General features: G+C 33.3%; 3 protein-coding genes and 1 pseudogene across 3 annotated transcripts; all 4 read right to left on the bottom strand.

Annotated features, from left to right (window-relative positions):
- Window positions 1-8625: 8625 nt before the first annotated feature.
- On the bottom strand, window positions 8626-9518 carry LOC111007637 (auxin-responsive protein SAUR21-like). The gene is made up of 2 exons (XM_022280055.2): window positions 9388-9518; window positions 8626-9280 (listed from the first exon to the last, which is right to left on the bottom strand). Exon 2 carries the CDS (start codon window positions 9049-9051, stop codon window positions 8797-8799), a length of 255 nt encoding a protein of 84 aa, XP_022135747.1. The 5' UTR covers window positions 9052-9280; window positions 9388-9518; the 3' UTR covers window positions 8626-8796.
- Window positions 9519-12747: 3229 nt separating this feature from the next.
- On the bottom strand, window positions 12748-13285 carry LOC111007632 (indole-3-acetic acid-induced protein ARG7-like). The gene has a single exon (XM_088122393.1). The coding sequence runs from the start codon at window positions 13218-13220 to the stop codon at window positions 12918-12920; it is 303 nt and encodes a 100-aa protein (XP_087978519.1). The 5' UTR covers window positions 13221-13285; the 3' UTR covers window positions 12748-12917.
- A 2655-nt stretch (window positions 13286-15940) lies between these two features.
- On the bottom strand, window positions 15941-16490 carry LOC111007633 (auxin-induced protein 15A). The gene has a single exon (XM_022280051.2). The coding sequence runs from the start codon at window positions 16396-16398 to the stop codon at window positions 16096-16098; it is 303 nt and encodes a 100-aa protein (XP_022135743.1). The 5' UTR covers window positions 16399-16490; the 3' UTR covers window positions 15941-16095.
- A 1665-nt stretch (window positions 16491-18155) lies between these two features.
- Window positions 18156-19014, bottom strand: LOC111007636 (auxin-responsive protein SAUR22 pseudogene; annotated as a pseudogene).
- Between the last annotated feature and the right edge of the window lie 68 nt (window positions 19015-19082).

Here is a 19082-nt window from a genome sequence, read left to right as displayed (position 1 = left end):
GCATCATATAAGGAAACTTGTTATTTGTAATTTTATGTCCCTACGTCTATTTTTAGAATAGCATTAATGGGCTAAAATTATTTAAATTGTACATATAATTTAAAAGTGATCATAAATAGGTAGAGAAATATAGAACAAATTAATACATGCTTTTTCATGTGTCAGCCTAAAGAAAACAACTTCACACCAAAAATTTGCAGCAATAGTACTTTGTATATTAATGTTTTATGTAGTTGTGACAAATGATCAATTAAATAATCCTAATGTTTCATGAACATAAGAAACCAATCGGTAATTTAAGTATAATTCAACTAATTTTATATATATATATATATATATATATATTCTCAACCATTAAATCGGGGATTCGAATCTCCACTTTATAAAGTCAACTAAAACAAAAATATTTTTTAATTTGAACATAACTCAATTGGTTAAGATATATAAAATTCTCACCCCACATGTATTTACTTCAAAATCACTTCCAAACAGAATAATTTTAAGTGGAAAGAAATAAAGATTCAGACTTACGATAGTTTCGTCGGGGAGAACTGAGTTCTCTCTCGTTAAAATCTTAACAATATATTATTTACATAAATGCCCACTTCTTCCCTCTCTACGGGAGTTCCAACTAGAAAAGAAATAGGGATAGCTGGCACAATTATTCCAATAAATGGAGGGGGTTGAACTTCGGCTTATTTCAAAATTTAAGTTTTTTTTTTGTTATAAATAGTATTTTGATCCTTTTATTTTCCAACTTTAGTTATTTTAATCGCTGTACTTTCCAAACATTTATTTTAGTTTCTGTACTCTTCAGCTTATTTAATTTCTGTATTTTAAAAATATTCATTTTAGTTTATATATTTTTAAAACGTTACCATTTTTATCCGTTCCTTTTCATTTTTATCTCATTTATTTCCATCATTAATTTTAGCATAACACCTCGCATTTTCATTTTCTTGAAATGTAGTCATAAATTTGTATTAAAATGTGTTCATTGTGTATAAATTTTAGGAAAAAACGTTATTCCTGAAAATTCAAGAGGAAGCAACCATTATGAGTGGTTCATTTGGTCCTAAGGGACTAGGGTAATTAAGAGGAAATGAGTTCAAATCCCATGATGGCCACCACGCATGAATTTAGGAGGAGCTAGCTCAGCAGTAATTCCCACACGTTGTACTAAAAAAACAATTCTATCACCTAACAAGAGCAAATTGACCTTATAAAAAATATGCTCTCAAAACACCGTCTTATTTTAATACCATATTACGTTATCAATATACCTTAAGTCATTCGATTAGACAAAACTTATTCTTTTCAATATATGTTGAAAAAAAATCATCAATATAGGAATGGCTAGGTGAATTATTAAACTAACATATAAATAAAATTGTAATGGTAAATAAGATCCAAATCAACTAATTCTTTTCTTTGGAGTGAACAAAATGAGAATCCACGTAATTCTTTTCGATAAAATAACTGCACATCCTTCTTCCCTGGAAAACAAGTGAAGATCTCTCTTGGAACTCTCCCTGGAGAACCGTTTATGGCCAGAGTCATAGCAAAGAAGATCCTGTGGAGGCGTGATTCAATATTTTTTTTTTTAAGTTAAAAATTTTGTTCCGTGCCTTGGTTATCCAAGAATACGTTTTACTACTTCCATTCGGAAATAACATCTCATTAGTTTCGACCTCTAGAAATTGCATAATGACAAGGGTCTTGGTCTCGTGGAATCACTTATCACGAGGATATCTTGGGTTCAAGTTTGATGGTGGTCACTATGTTACTCAGCCTTGATTATAGAGATTCACAGTGTAAACCACACGAAAACCAATAAAAAAATCTCTATACTAATAATCGATCTCTCAAAAGCTTCATGTGGAAAAAAAGGGTCTTCCCTTGTGGTCCCGCAAAATTTGTAGCCACAAGATCGAACAATTATAATCAAACACAAGCTCGTTTTCAAAGTCGTATCGTACACAAAATGATCCACACCGTCCCCGCCCCCGCTCGGGTGGCTCCCATTTACAGCAAAACACTGAAAGTTCTATCTTTCTTTCTCCCCCCCATGTTCTGAGGCTCACATCAAATCTGCAAAGAAAGAAAAAAGTTTGTAGTTTTGTGTTTGTTTGGTAATTGTTACGGCAAAATGTCCTTCAATAATATTTCTGTTTTTCTTCCTTCCCTTATGTTTTGTGTTTTCTTCTCTTCTAATGTCCAAAAGTAATATATATATATATGTATATATATATATTAAAATAAAATAATTTTCACAATTGCCTTGCAAAAGAGAGAGCCAAAATCCATTCCCCACACACCCACGTGCCCTTCTTTTTTTGCACTAGATTATTGGCCAAAAAAAATTCTATTTTCTTCCCTTATTGGGTTGAGAATCTCACTCCAATAATATGAAACTTTACCCATTTCTTATCTCTTGATTCAAAGCAACCCCACCACACAAATTATGTTTTGAATTTGTACTTCCAAATATGTTAGGTTAATGTCCCAAAAAATTCACTTTACTCCCATTATTTGGAAACATTATTGGAAACAATTTAGTGTCTGTAGTTTAAAGTTTGTAACGATTTAATCTCTATCGTGAAAATTCTGGTTAATTTTTTTATATATGCAGATTGATAATGAGAGACCAAATGTGTTTATAAATTACAAAAACTAAATTGTTACAGATAATGAGGACTAAATTTTTACAAATTTTAAACTATAAGGACCAAAATTATTATATACTAAAGTCCATAGACTAAATCGTTACAAATTAAAGTTCAGAGACTAAATTGTTAATTGACAGATATTTTATTGTATGTATTTGGTGGTTTTGGTATGATGTGACACTGTCGAGTATAAATCTATCCAAAAAGATCTCGAGTTAGCATAACAAATAGAATAACTATTATTTTATATAAAATTTCCCCATTTCTTATCTTTTGTTTCAAAAGCAACCCCATCGAAATTTGTGCTTAAATCCTTGTATGTTTGGTGTCTTTCTATATCATGGCATGATATTGTGCCTTTTGGACCTAACCTTGTATGAGTTTTGCTCTTATATTCAATTTAGAATATCGAGACTTTCTTACCGGTACATTCCAACGTTGGAATTAATTTAATAATTAATTCATATATAGGTAATAAATTAAAGAGTAATTATATTTGAACTATTTAATGGGCATATACGTGATATTGATTATGGATCTATGACTTCTAGTGGTGCGACCTGAGTAGAAACCAACTCATTAATCTAAAGGAATTATGAGAAATCCCAGGATTAACTTATAAATAAATAGTTATGGTCTCCAATACACTATGCTTCTTGAGTTTTCTCTTCTTCATTAAACATAGAGTATTGCCCATATTTTGTCAGCATTGCATAGTTGAGAAAAACCATAAATCACAACTTCTTCAGGTCAGATCAATCTATCTAATGGTTTAGGTAATTCTTTGGTCTTGATTGTTCTAGAATTTTATGACTTTTATTCCAGGATAATAGTGATTTAAGATTTCTTAAATTTTTCCAACATCCAAATCTTTCAAAAATGTTAAATTATCACATATATTTGCATCTCTAACCATCTTTTATTTACCTATCACAAATGTTTCTTGAGTTCAACGATGGCGAGATCAGAGATCGATCATTAATTTTTAGGATGATATTAAGATATCTTATCCACTTGAACAATGTTCGAATTGGAAAAATATGAATGTCATATTAACTGCACTAAACTATATATAAGCCTTCAATTTTGCATCTTATAGATCTCCAAAGTACTATCCCAAAGGGATAGCTTGGGATTTCAAGGAATATACAATTTCACCAAGCAATAACCTCTTGCGTACGTAGGCAATGGAGACAGTGCAAGGCATGGAGGCAAAAACATCAAATGATCGCCGACTCTTGGGGAATAAAAAAAAGTCTATGAACTTACAATTTTGTGTCTAGGATCCGTAAATTTTAAAAAATATCGAAAATTTCAAGACGAACCTGTTGTATATACACATAAGTCCTTTTTTCAGGGTAAAAAACATAGTTAAAGAGGAAGAATAATGACGATGATGGGCATGGATGTGGAGGGTAGAAATGGAGTAAAAAGGAGAGGGAGAAAGTGAAAAGAGAAAAATGTGGATGAGAGAGGAGAGAGAAAGGAGGGGGCAGCGGGCAGCGGGCAGGCCCACCATATATTCTGAAAGAAATTCGGTGGCAGAGAGAGGTGAGGCAATGGAGTTTTAAATTTCTTCTTCTTTAGGGTTGATTTTGACAACACTTTTGTTTGGCACATGAAGCCCACGTTACCCTCTCTCTCTCATATTCTTCATTCCATCTCATATTCCTTATCCACCAATAATATAATATTCACCAACTTTCTTTTTATATTATTCTAAGATTTAAATTCGGAAGTATACCGACTTAATTAGTTGAGCTGTATTTAAATTAATTTGGTTTGGTCATAAACACGATCCAATTGAATAATGCTTCTAAGTAGGAGAATTTAATTTTAATTGTTTGTTGCTAAGTTTTTTACAGGTGAGAAAGAGGAGGGTAAAGAGGGTAAGAGAAGAGATAAAAAATTTAGTTGGAGTCGTTGTTGCCTAGTTTGTTGAGAGGTATTGTTGTTGGCTTGATGAGTAAATGTTCATTGAATTGTATCTGAAACTAAATGTGGTAAGTGAAGTGTTTAGGCTGTGAAACCACTTTATTTATTTATTTATTTATTATTATTATTATTTTATTTTTTTTGAAAGAGTTAGCGGGTTAAGTTGAGATTTAATTTGGCTTGTGGGTTATTACTCACAAAATAAGAAAATAAGAAAAATGAATTTTTACTCTCAACTTTCCATTTATCATATATATAATCGAGAACCGATGTCGTGCGGCTTTATCTAGAAGACGATCTCTATAACTCTAGCGGCATTTGCAACTAACGCAACATTCAAATTGACGGTAAGGGACTCAATCTAGATATCGGGTGAGAATCCCCACCCAGACGCTCTCTCGGGACTCGAATCAAGTTGGGAGGTGTTCTCATCCAACCCAAGTCCACTTCGCCACATCTATAGGTGTAATAAGTATATATTATGATTCTCATTTACTTTTAATAAATTATAAAACGTGTTGTTGAAAAATGTCTTCAAGTAAGATTTTTTACGAAATTTGATTATTTTGACACATCCTTATTCTATAATTGATATTGAGCATTGATCCTACTTAATTTTGTGCCAGAATTAATTTTGATTAAGTTATAAATTAGAGGGTTAGTATGAGATTTTTACCTTTGCTTTGTCCAAGATCTAATTTTATTTTCCCTATAAATAATTATTCTTGGCCCTAATGATGAAAATTGGACCTTTCAACATTTCCTATCATTTTCTAGTGGAAAAGGGCATGAGAGCTCAGTTAGATTAGATGGAATCAAGTGAGATTCTCTTTTTTGAGATAATTTAGTCTCTTTGATTAGACATTAGATTTTGATTTTGTCATCAACTTTATCATTTTGACCCACAAGTCATTGCATAATAATTTTCTTTACAATTATAAACAATCTAAATCTACACATCCAATAAAATTAAATACTATATAATAATACTTTATCACCATTTTATTTTTTCAAATTAATCTAATTCAATGCAAAAAAAAAATTAAGGGCTCGTTTGTTAATATTTCCGTTTTTTGTTTCTCGTTTCCAATTTTCTTAAGAAATTTAAGTATCTTTCAACTAACTTTGTTTCTTGTTTCTCCTTTTTTGGAACAGTCTCACAATTGTATAGAAATTTTGGAAACAACTAAAACTAGTTTCTCTTTTCTTGTTTCTATTTCTAATTTGTTCCAAAAACATAAATAAAAATATTGTTTTATCAATTCTTAAAGGTTGGAACCATGCAATACAATTTTCTTCATTAAAAATAAAGAAACAGAAACAAGAAATATGAACATTGTCAAACGAGCCCTAAAAGTCTAGGTTTACAAAGTTTAGATCCTTGTATAGCCCATACTTGTATTTTCTATATTTGGATTATGTAGAGAAATAGATTTCAAAAATCTATGTTTGGTTTGTCTATTTGTATTTGTAAACAACAATTTGGAGCTTGAAAGAATTTTTTTTTTTCATTTTCTAAATTAAACAATTGATAATAGATGTTCTATCTACAGAGCTACACTCAATTTGAAAAAAGAGGTGGTTGTTCACAAGTTGTACAAACCTAGACACCTTCTAAACAACTTGGATTCTCTTCGATTTTACTCACTTTGATTAAAGTTCTTCGATCTGATCCCAATCTAATACGAGCAATCATCGGCCAATTATGCTTAATTCTAACAAAGGACAAATGCTTCTCGAGACTAGCTTCCCGATAGGGAAAACTACATGGATAAGATCGAACAAAACATGACATAGGACCAGTTGAATAGAAGAACATGTCTTCCCATGTTATATCATGTTACCAAAGGGAGGCATAAGAACTATTAATTAGCACACCAAAAGGAAAATGATAGGACAGTGATTGCAAATAGAAAAAAGGTGGAGAAAAATCAAGGTAATTACATATAAAAGATGTTTGAAAACCCTAAATTGACTTGCAATGGAAGTGCTTTTTAAGGGCTCCTCATAAATTTGAAGGACCCACCTTCATAAGATAAAATCACCAAAAATTGAGGCCTAAGTGAGGGAAGGATTGAGCTTGACATCCCATTTAATTTGCAGGCTCAATCATCGCTCGATATTAAATTTCCGTCGACATTTCAATATGTCTATAAATTCGACATCGATATGAAACACTGGATCGACATTTCAATAATGTCGCAAAAAAATTGACAACATATAAAAACATCAACATAATATATCATTCCTATGGACATAATGTTAATGCTAATCATTTTAACTTAGTTAGAAAGTGTGAAATGTTTATTTGTTAATTTAAATATTTGTTACGAATTTTTTATTTTTATAATTTTTCTAGAATTATTTATCTATATCGACAATTTATCAATATTTATATTGATATTTCCATAAATTTGATATCTCCACCAATGATATTCGATTCTGATAGAGTAGAGGAGAAATTTGAACCATCCTATGCAGTGAAGTGAAACTAATTTTAGAGATGAGGAAAGAGAATATATTCTTTGCCTTTATTCCGATCTTGCCCCTAATCACCAAACTTGTATATGTATATGTTATACAATAATAGTTAAATTGATAAAAGGATAAGTAAATATTGCTTAATTTTATCCATTTTTTTGGCATAAAAACCTTTGTAAATATTTTATTAATATTAAATTAAATCTTTATTTACAAAAAGAATAAAGTTTCTTTTTCAAATATTTTAAGAATTGCTTTACATGAAACTGGACCAGCATATCAAAAAGCTTGGGCTTTATCCTAGCCCAACTCACAATGTCACAGTCTCTCGAAAAATAATAATAATAATAATAATAATAATTAAGGAAAAAAAAAGGCTATCTACATATGAATACCTTATATAGTGAATAATTACAAATCTTATTACTTTTAAAGTAAATTACATATACTAATAAAGGAAAGAATTTACAATTAAATCTAGGTAAATATCTGAAAGATTTTAAATTTATATTAATGGAAGCTTTTATTGGAGCTCTAAAGGATCCTTCTGAATTAGACTCTGCCAAAAAGAAAAAGTTCTCTAAGATAAAAGATTGGGTCGAAAGTTTGATGTCTCATCCTGAATTAAAAAAATTTATACATAAAAAAGTAACGACGTTTGGGTTAATTATAAAAGATTTTCCTAAAACCAGCGGGAAGACAACACTCTATGCTCTTATGAGATAAAATATTAAATTTATAGGAGGATATATAATGACGTGACATGTGTCACAATCATAGTATTAAATATCTAGTAGACATGTCCATCGACATTTTTCCATGTATCCATAGATTTGACATTAATATGAGAAATAAATTAACATTTCCATTGTATTAAAAAAAATGACAAAATATAAAAAATATCTATAAAATGTCATTAATATATACATATATTAATATTAAACATTTTTTATTAATTTATATATTTTTTATGATTTTTTAATTTATCTAAATTTTACAGTGACATCGACATTTCGAAGATATTTTCATAATATTGAAATCGTGATATTTCCATCTAAGTATATCACCACGGATGTAACTGATCCAAACTAATTCTCGGCCTTTAGGTTCGACTTATTACTTCTTACTTCGAACAAGTTCATAGACAATCAGTCTCACAATTGTTTAACTCCCCACTACTATAATTGCTGAATCTACGTCGATATTCACGAGACGTGTCAAGTAGACAGATTACTGTTCTTGTTCTTCAATGCCTATAAATACTAGAGGTCGCTCAGTACGTCTATTTTGTGTAGGTTCTCTCCCGAAACAAGCATTAATATTTTGGTTAAAACAAAGTTTGTTCTAAGGCATGGAACTTTGTTGAATTGAACCAGAGCATTAAGGTGGACGACGATTAATCTGAATACCCCATTACAGGTTTTGAAGAAATTCCAATTCTGCAACAAAGAAAATTCAATTCCAACTCGAAGAAAGCAAAAGTCCACAAATTCAATTCTAGGAAAGCAAATTCCAATTGCTATGTCAGAGAGAGAGTGTATGATCAGAAGGACGAATCATTGAGTTGTATAAATTGCCCATTTCAAACAAATCTACAAATTCCCTTTCGCAAATCATCCTCAAAGAGAACGAGGAAGGAAACAAATCGAATTTCTACTGTACAAAATTGTGGCTTTATGTTCTATCTATTCTTATTGGGCGTTTCTCGTCTTCAAGAATTCGCCAAGCGAGAAGTGACTTCGAAGAACACATCTTCGTTGCAAGGGATCGTCAAACCCCCCATTGGATGATCGAATCCGAACTCTTCTTCGGCTTTACTCAACAGATCTTGAAACGACGGATGCTTCAAGAAAGATATCGGAATCACATGTCGTCTCTTCTGGGTTTCTCCAACGTAGACTGCGAAAAACCCCTTTGGAACAGTCGACGACGATTTCCTTGGGCTGTTTATCAAACGGAATCCCATGGTATGTATCTCAAAGAATTTTGATTTTTCTGGGTTGTTTTTGTTTCTGTGATTGGAAGATCTGGGTTGGTTTGTGTTTGTGATTCAGAGAAGAGAATGTGTGTGTGTATTTATAGGTGAGAATTCCAGTGAACTTTTCTTTCTGAAATCTTTTGTGTGGTGAAGAGGCAAATGGATTATGAAGAGTGGCACATGGAATTGTCTTCCAACTTGCAGCTAAGATTTGGGACTGCAAACATCACAGTGTCTATTAGGTGACAAACATCGATGTCCTACAAACATCAGAAAATAGGGAGTAGAGAGCTGCCTAAAAATTTGAAATGGACGGTTTGATACCTGACCCTTTGGTTAAGGACATGATCAGGACACTGATATTCGAAGATGATGGCGGGTTGAGAAGAGTTTGGTATGGATGTAGACCCCAAGGAAAGAAGGAAACCGAGGCAAGGGAAAAACTCAGGCAAAATGTGGTGTCTAATTTGACAAGAGAACAGGAGAAGGGAATGGATTTGGCTCATTCAGCATTTAATAGGGGAGGATAATCCATGGAAACAGTAAGAGGGGAAAGGAGAAAACAACAGGAAGGAAATGGGATAGGTTCCCCATTCTGAATCGACCGAACCAAATAAAGTCATTACAAGACAATGAAATATAAGCCACTACTTTCTGATGGTTCAACTTGACTGTCTGGATTGCAAGGATTTTTCTTACTCCCATGTCAGGACCCTCAAAAAGATGGTTTTGCTGATGTCAGAACCTCATGAGAATTGTGAAAACTGAAAAGATCTACCTGGCAAAAGAGAAAGAGGTAACTTTTGTATTTTGTTTTCTTGTTAACTTTTATGGATGAATATGGAGTCAAGTGTCCATATGAATGAGGCCATTTATTTTTCCTTTCATTTAGTATTTGCGCTGCTAATGTAAAACAATTTATTTATATAGCCAGAGGAAAGTTGCCCACAACCTTCTGCTTAAGTTGTTAATAAATAACTTCAAGTTATTAGTTTTATGGTCATGAATGGAAGGTTCTGTTAGGCTTTGAATTAAGAAGAAATGAACTCAGTTTTCGACTGTCGCTCGGTATATAATTATGTTGTAGAAGGAAGAGGATTTGGTCATATATTTTTTGTCAATATAGGAATAGGATTGTATGAGCACTTTCATTCAACAATATTGTACCATACAAATAGCCAACTGTCCAAAATAATAAAGGAAAGAGAGGGGGAGGTTGAGGATGTACAAGGAAAGAAGAAAAAAAGGTAAACTGTACAATTTACAAAAGGAAAGAAATAAATGCAAAAGGACAATGGGCCTAAAGAATGGGCTTTTACTAAATGGACTCAACAGTCATATATTCGAATTAGAAGTTCTTGTCAATATAGGATTGCAGAGGAATGTACATATGCCCATTATGTATGAACAAAAGCTATTGGCCTGCATAGCTTCAATGAGGCCCTAGAAGTATATCTGCATGTAAAATGGAGAATGAACTGATATCTCTATGATACAACCCTTTTTCAAAAAATCTTAAAGCAGCATTTAAGCAGCTGGCAGCAACATATTTATATTGAATTGCCAAGAGAACAAAATAATTAGAAATTAAGAGAAAAAGAGGAAGAAATAGAGTCCTTTTGTTAGCAATAAAAATTCTTGACTTTCAATCACATTCACTGAATGTTTACAAAGAATGGCTAACTTAACCTATTTTATTCACACTGAACTGAAGTGGTTGGTTCCATGCTTTGGACAGTTCATATATCTGGGGTTTAACAATTTATGTGTCTCCAATTATCATTATTGTACGTCTTTCATGGACTGAGTGGAAGATAGAACGCATCAAACTGCAGGCTTTTGTGGGAACTAAATAGAACTTGAATTTGCAATAGTTCTATTGCAAGCCAGAGAAAAATTTTTGGTCTGGGAGATTTTGGAAAATGTTTTCAACATGAATTGCCAATTGTCTTGTAGCATATCTGCATCATCTGGAGCCATCTACCTTCAGGCTGCTCTGCTGACCGAGTAGTTAAACAGATTTCGGAATCACTTTCTGTCTGTATCTTCCCAAATTGGAGTAGACATTTGTAATGCACTCAATTTCCACTAAGGAGGAAAGAAACATGCCTCAAGTTTCAATTTTCTTTGCTAAGCTGGAAGCTAGATCGGTGAAGATGTTTTCAAGTAAGATATCGGTACTATATGTCGCTTCTTTTGCTCCTCTCCAACATAGACTGGGATGTACCCTCTTGGAATGTTGTTGGATACTGAAGAAGATCCTGTATTTGAAGCTACTCGACGAAGAATCTGCTTGACATGCATGATACAAGGTAATCTGATAGCCATATTTCCCTATCTTTATATTTTATATTTGTGTGAGATAGGTTTCCTTGCAAAGAATATGAATATTCGAAATGGGTATACAATCACATAATGTGTGTATATATAGATGATGAATTAATGGTGAAGAGTCTATAAAATTGTGGCCATGCTAAAGTGGGTGCCACTTCAGGTTGAACATTGAAAAATCTGCAAGAATCATCACATGAGTGTGTTTTCAGACTGATCAATAGAGATTGCATAGTAATTGTGACTGTAAACTTGTTGACATACATATTGTCCCCAACCATTCCAGAACGAACGCCCTAAAAAGGACCCCACTTTCAATTAAGCTAGGAAAAGTAGTACTAGTAGTAGTGTATAAGAATCATTTATGGATAGCACATGGTTCTGTTTTCTGACTTACCATCAAAACATGGTTCTCATTGGTAGTGTATATTGGTAGGCGTACAATCTTAGGTACCACTACTTGGTGAACAACCCTACATGGCTCCCATGTAAAAATATGGTAGATTTATGAGTATTAACCTCACTTGAATCAAATGCATAATCTAATATCAGTCCAGCTTCTTGATTAGACAACCCGAGTACTTTCATAATCACAATAATTAGTCTCTTAAATAGAAGTTCTATGAATCTAAACTAAATACTTTTCCTCTGTACTCTGATAATCATAGTAATTAGTCCCTTAAATAGAAACACGATGAATCTAAACGAATAAATTTTGATTTGTACTTTGATAATCATAATAATTAGTCTCTTAAATTGAAATTCGATGAATCTAAACTAATTACTTTTCCTGTTTCATGGTGACCTTAAACCAACAAATTATTAATTAGGTTTCTAGCTTGCTGAGGTCTTGAATTAATCGTCTGAAATTTCTTGCATTCTTGGTTACTGGTTAGTTTCTTACTGATTCAGTTTTCAAATTTCTTTGTGAGCTTCCTTTCAAATAAAAGCAATCATATACATAAAGATTGACATAAACTTGATACTTTGGCTAAAAATATCAGAGTCAAATACTATTTTGTTGCAAAGTGCTTGCTTAAGAAGTTCTTCAGAAATCGTAATATTGATCAAATTATTAAAGGTGCATAGAAGAAAACTTGAATGGTTTTCTTGACCACTTGATCGAAAATTCTAATATAAAGAAAAGAAAAGAACAGACTGCATCAAGTTTTTAGAGCATTAGTTGGTTAGAAAATTTTCTTTTACCTATAATTGTAAGTTGAAAACCATGGTTCATTGATGCCTTCTTAGAAAATGTTATTTGAATTTTTCTGGCGAAGAATAACTTTTGCCATTCTTGAACTACATAATTACCATATGGAGCAAATGTGGTGGGGAAGTGGAAGAAAGAAAGATACTCCAATCAAGTAGTTTCATCATTCAGTTTCGATAATAAAAAGAATTATGAACAATAAAACAGATTCAATACAAAGAATCAAGTTCTCTCATTTCAAAAATGCTTATCATCTACATTTTGTACTATTCTAATCCTCTTTCTGTACCATACTATCTACTTTCAGATATCAATCCCTCTGGTTCATCTGAGTGAGATTGAGAAAAGTATCTTCACTACATGGAATTGTGATGCCACCCATTGGATGATCATATCCAAATTCTTCTTCTGCTTGACTCAACAGATCTTGAAATAAAGGCTGATTCAAGTAAGATAGCGGGATGACGAAACGCTTCTTTTGTTCCTCGCCAATATAAACTGTGAAGTAGCCTTTTGGAATGTCTACAGCTTTTGGAGATGCTCCATTTCCTGTTGACGTAGATCGTCGAAGACTTTGCTTAGCATGAACAATACTAGGCAAACGGAAACCCATGATGGTATGGTATTTCTCAAAAAAGATTCTGAAAGGATCACCGAACTTGGAAAATTATTTTGATAATTGAAATATGGAAGACTCTTGTTGGTTCTGAACCCAATTACACGACCTTTTATATAGATGATAGTCTTTGGTTTCTCAGAGATAAAGACGTTGACAAGGCAGAAATATGAGATTCAATGCTAGAGAGACAATAGTTCATGACCTATCACATGGATGTGACTTACCAAGCCATTATGAGAATTTCAATATCATGTGATATATGGGCATTTTGTATGCTTTGTGGAGAAACATCATGGCCTACTTTGGTCTCCAAATAACAACTGGAGAAGTGAGTTGAGTAAATCTCTAAAATTTTAATAGGATCAAGGACATCACTCAAACCCTTGTTGTTCTTTGGTGGAACAAAATTTGAATTGCATTTAATGGCTATGTCTGCTACATTTTGCTTTAGTGGAAAAGATTCCAGCTAAGGAACTTTGTTGGTCGTTAGTGCTATCAGTGAACTCAAAAAAAATCTTAAGCACGGATACCGTGGTACAGCTAAAACTTACAGTTGCAAAGGAATGCTAAATAGTACAGGATATAAGTAAAAGAGAGACCCTATTATTACCAAAACTTTTTAGCTATTTAACTTGAGTGCCTAGTTTTTGCATTGATATTTGCACATCACTTTGTCAAGATCCTAAATGGTGCATAGCAAGGAGAAGCAATGGCTCTGATTGTTCTCAGGCGAAGTGCATTGTGAATATCCTGACAACTGGTAAAAGAGGGGAAGCTACATTTGGTATATTAAACTGTAATGGATGAATTTGCAGTCAGTCTTCCGTTACATTAAATAATTGTGCTGTTAATGTCTCCAGTGACTTTTTCCTTAGTGAACTCTCTCATGGCATCATTAACACTCATGTTGTTGTCCAGAAAAGGAGTCCTTTGTTTCTCTCTTGATGGGGTGGTGTTCTTTATGCAAGAAAAAGGATGGAACTCAAGTTTTTCTCTTCAGCTTATGTTCATTTGATTCTGCTCTTTGGTCATATTTTCAGCACTGTTTTTGTTGGCAAGCTGTTCTCCCCAGTGACGTTTAAAGGCTTGCTCTCTCTTTCCCTTGAAGGCCACCCTTTTACGAAGGATAAATAATTTTTATGGCTTAATTTCTTTGGTGAGAGCATCAGCTTGGCTTTTGTGGCTTGGAAGGAATAATAGGGTTCTTCAACAATAAAGACAAGCCTTTTGGAAGCTTCATGGATTATGTCTTTTTGTTGCTCTCTCATGGTGTAAATTTTATGCTCCTCACAATACTTATAGTCTATCTTATCTTCCTACCAATTGGAAGACCTTTTTGTAACTTCCCCGGCTTCGGGATTTTTTATTTCCTCCTCTTTTTGTAATTTCGTTCAATCAATGAAATTGTCTTTTTTTCTTTAAGGGAGACCATTGAGTCATTATCCATCTGTAAATAGCCAGAGGAAAGTCACCACAACCTTTACATAAGTTGAATAACTTGAAGCTTTAGTTTCATTGTTACAAATGAAAGATCCGTTTAGGTTTTGAATTAAGAACTGAACTTAGATCGCTTTCGAAACATTTGCACAGTACATAATTACGTTGTAAGGTTGTCCATACTTACACTTACTAGTATCATCTTCATCACTTTCACACTTCTTAGCACTTCCGTTTTTCCTTTTGGAAGAACCATGGTTTTATTTGTCATTACTTCTACAGAATTTCAGGACTGTCGATGGAAAGAACTGAAAGACTCAAAAGTCATTAAGAAACTTAGAATATATGTGGGATGTGGCAATAATTTAATGCTAGGTCTTTTGATCTAGTGACTGACTGTAATTTTTTTTTTTCCTTCTTTCCTTTGTTTTGGCATAAATAGTGTCCACAACCATTCCAGAATTAAACATCCTAAAGAGGACCCCACTTGCAGATAAAGCTAGGGAAAAGTCATAGCAGTGTACTAGAGTCATTTATGTACAGCACATGGTTCTGTTTTTCTGACTTATCATCAATAACATGGTTCTCATTGGAAGGTGTACAATCTCAGCTACCATTGCTTGGTGAACAACCTTACATGGATCCAACTTAAATCTGTGGTGCATTTATGATTATTAACCTAACTTGAATCAAGTGCATAATCTAATATCAGTCCAGCTCCTTGATATGACTATACTCATTACTTTGATAATCACAGTAATTAGACCCTTGAATAAAAATTCAATGAATCTAAGCTAACTAATTTTCCTATTGCATGGTGACCTTAAACTAACAAATTCTTAATTTGGTTAGATCTTGGGTAAACCATCTGAAAGATCTTGCACAGTAGTATAACTTCTTAATGATTCAGTTTGAAATTCCCAAGTGAGCTTCCACCTCAAAAAAAATCATACTGATACGTAAGTATTGAAATAAAATTTTAACTTTGGCTGAAAAAAATAGTCAAATACTATTTTGTTACAAGTGCTTGCACTTGAAGTACTTTGGGAATCATGATATTAATCATATCATTGAAGATGAATAGAAGAAAATTTGAAAGTTCTTCATCACCTCTTGATTAACAATTCAAATAAAAAGAAATTAGCTAAAAACGTTGGCTTGGATTGAAAGTACTACTTATTTTTGGTGAAGAAGAATCAAGAGATCTCCTTACCAATTTTGAACTACATAACCACTAAATAGAGCAAATGAAGGGGGAGAAGAGGAAGAAAGAAAGATATTCCAACCAATAGTATCATTCAAAATTATGAACGCTATTAACTTCAATTCAAAGAATCAAGTTCTCTCGTTTCAAAAATGTTTGTAGTATACATTCTATACTATTATGATTCTTTTCCTGTACTACCTAGTTTTCTAAATCAATCCCTCTAGTTCATGAGTTGTTTAAACTCTGCGTGAGACTGAGGAAAGTGTCTTCACTGCAAGGAATTGTGATGCCACCCATTGGATGATCATATCCAAATTCTTCTTCTGCTTGACCCAACAAATCTTGAAAAGAGGGCTCGTTCAAGTAAGATAGTGGGATGACAAAACGCTTCTTTTGTACCTCACCAACATAAACTGTAAAGTAGCCCTTTGGAACGTCAACAGCCTTTGGAGAAGCTCCATTTCCTGTTGATGAAGATCGTCGAAGACTTTGCTTAGCATGAACAATTCTAGGCAAACGGAAACCCATGTTATGATATTTTCCAAAAGGAAGAGTTGGAAATTTCTTTCAATAATTGGAATATGGAAGACTCTTGTTGATTGTGAACTCAAATAGCATGACCTTTATATAGATGAAAGGCTTTAGGTTACCCAAAGATAGAGACAAGGCAGAAAGATGAAATTCAGTTGCAGAGAGACATTAGCTCATGGCCTATCACATGATGTGTGTTCCAAGCCATTATCAGTATTTCAAATTCATGTGCGGAAACATCCTGGCCTACTTTTGTCTCCAGATAAGAACTGATAACAACTGAAGGAGTGAGTTGAATAATCTCTAAAATCTTTAATAGGACGTGGACATATTAGCGGCACTTCAGCCCTTGTTGTCCTTCTGATGAAACAAAATATTAATTGCATTAAATAGCTATGTCTATTATGTTTTACTTCTGTGAGAAAGATTCCAGCTAAGAAACTTTGTTGTTTGTTGGTGCTAGTAGAGAATTCAGAAAATTCTTTAGCACGGATACCGTGGTACACCGAAACTTAGAGGTACCAAGAATGTGAAATAGTACAGGATAGGAATATAAGAGGGATTCCATTGTTAGCATTTTTTTGGATGTAAGAAACCCGCATCCATAACAACACAATTGAACAAACGCCATAACTTCTGAACTATTCTACTTGAGTGCCTATTTTTGTATTGGTATTTTAACATCCTCGTGTCAAAATCTCATGTAACTTCCTTTCTCTCTCTGAGAAGATGTTGATGTATTATAATGTTAAGAGTTTGATATTACATTTATGGGTTTTCTATATTTACATTCATCCTCCTTTTCCAACGGTTTCATATAATTGGACATTGAACCTTTCATATGATGGAAGTTGCGGTGTATTGGGTGCCATTATGTGCGGTATTCACGAATCACGGTGCTGCCGTACAAAATACCTCATTTGAAGATGGTGATGGTGCAAATACATTCAATGCTTTTAACTATGTTTTTGACTCGAGGAGAGCAAACTTATTCATTTAATCCCAAATTTTTGGAGTTGCTTTTTCCAGTGATCGCTGGTTATATTTCTTTATGTTTTTGTGCTAGTAATCGGTTTATGGATGAGTGCTCAGGGTAATTGGTCTGCCCTGGAACCTATGTGCCAAGGACTTTGTTTCTTATAAAATTAGTGCAGCAAAAGATCCTGAATTTGATACTTTCTGTACCAAAAGTATTCTCTTAAACAAGGAGGATAATAAACTACCCTTGGATTATAGCGAGTTAATGTGTGCATACATATTGCTTGATAAATTTTTTGGGAAACTACCCTTGGAGGATAACAAACTGTTCTTCCACTAACTGCACTCACTAAGAAGTTGAGCCTGACTAGCAAAATATATATTGCTGTGTACGTTCACCAATGATCAAAAACTTACACAGGATCAAAAAGTTACACAGTGTCACCCTTACAATTCTTAAGGTGAGGAACCTGTTATTGATTAGAATGAAAAATCTCTCTTGAATGTGCTTAATTGTTAACTGCCAGATGTTAGTTCTATTTCTTGCTAAGACTATATTGTACATTGTTAAAATGAGTTTATAGTAGTTCATTGAAAGAACGACCAAGTTGTTTCTCCCAAATTATGCTGATCGATTTTTTTCCTAGATTTTCATCCAATTTTCGTCAGTATAACGTAGAATTTATTGATCAACGTATTTCCAGCATAATTTAAGCTTATCTCCGTTGTAAATTTTTAGTGTACGATCAAACAATAAAAATAAAATGTAAACAAAGTTGAAGGAAAAAAAATCATTTTGTTGGCACCAAGAAGCCTTCTACATTCAATTTCATTCAGATCAATATTTACAAGAATTTGTGAATCCGTTCTAATTTGTTGACATTGAACTGAAGCAGCTGGTTAAATCTTCGGAAAGTTCATATTTCTGTGGTTGAACCATTGATGAGCCATCTGATTATCATTCTTGTCTCTCAAATATGACATCAAATTGCTGGACATTTCAAGTATTGATCAGACTCAGCTTCTATCATGTCTGCATCTTCTCGAGCCATCAAATCTGCATTATGTCACTCAATTTTGAAGCAATAAGAGAAGGAATGTGCTTCAATTTCAATCCTCTCCTAAGCAGGAAGCGAGATCAGTGAATACATTGTCTCTGCAGGGAATTGTGAGGCCTCCCATTGGATGATCATATCCAAATTCTTCCTCTGCCTTACTGAGCAACTTTTGGAATGATAGCTCATTCAAGTAAGATATGGTACTAAATACCGCTTCTTTTCCTCCTCTCCAACATAGACTGGAATGTACCCTCTTGGAACATTGTTGGAAACCGAAGAGTCGGCAGCATTTGAAGCTACTCGACGAAAAATCTGCTTGACATGCACGATACGAGGTAGTCTAACACCCATATTTGCCTCTCTTGATCTTGAATTCCGTGGAAGAAGATTTGAACTTCACAAAAGAAGATTGAATATGGATATAGAATCATATAATATGTGTATATATAGATGACTATTAAATGGTCAAGAGTCTTCAAAATGTGGATATGCTAATGTGGGTGCCACTGCAGGACGAACAGTGGAAACATGTGGGAAAAATCATCACATGGGTTTGTTTTATAACTGATTGATAGTGAATTGGTAGTGATTGTGACTGCATATTTGTTGGCATACATATTGTCCACCACCATTCCAGAATGAACA

The sequence above is a fragment of the Momordica charantia genome (genome assembly GCF_013281855.1).
Source record: "Momordica charantia cultivar OHB3-1 chromosome 4 unlocalized genomic scaffold, Mcharantia_2.0 BLBB01000004.1, whole genome shotgun sequence".
Taxonomy (NCBI): domain Eukaryota; kingdom Viridiplantae; phylum Streptophyta; class Magnoliopsida; order Cucurbitales; family Cucurbitaceae; genus Momordica; species Momordica charantia.
This window is presented reverse-complemented; position numbering and strand designations above follow the sequence as displayed.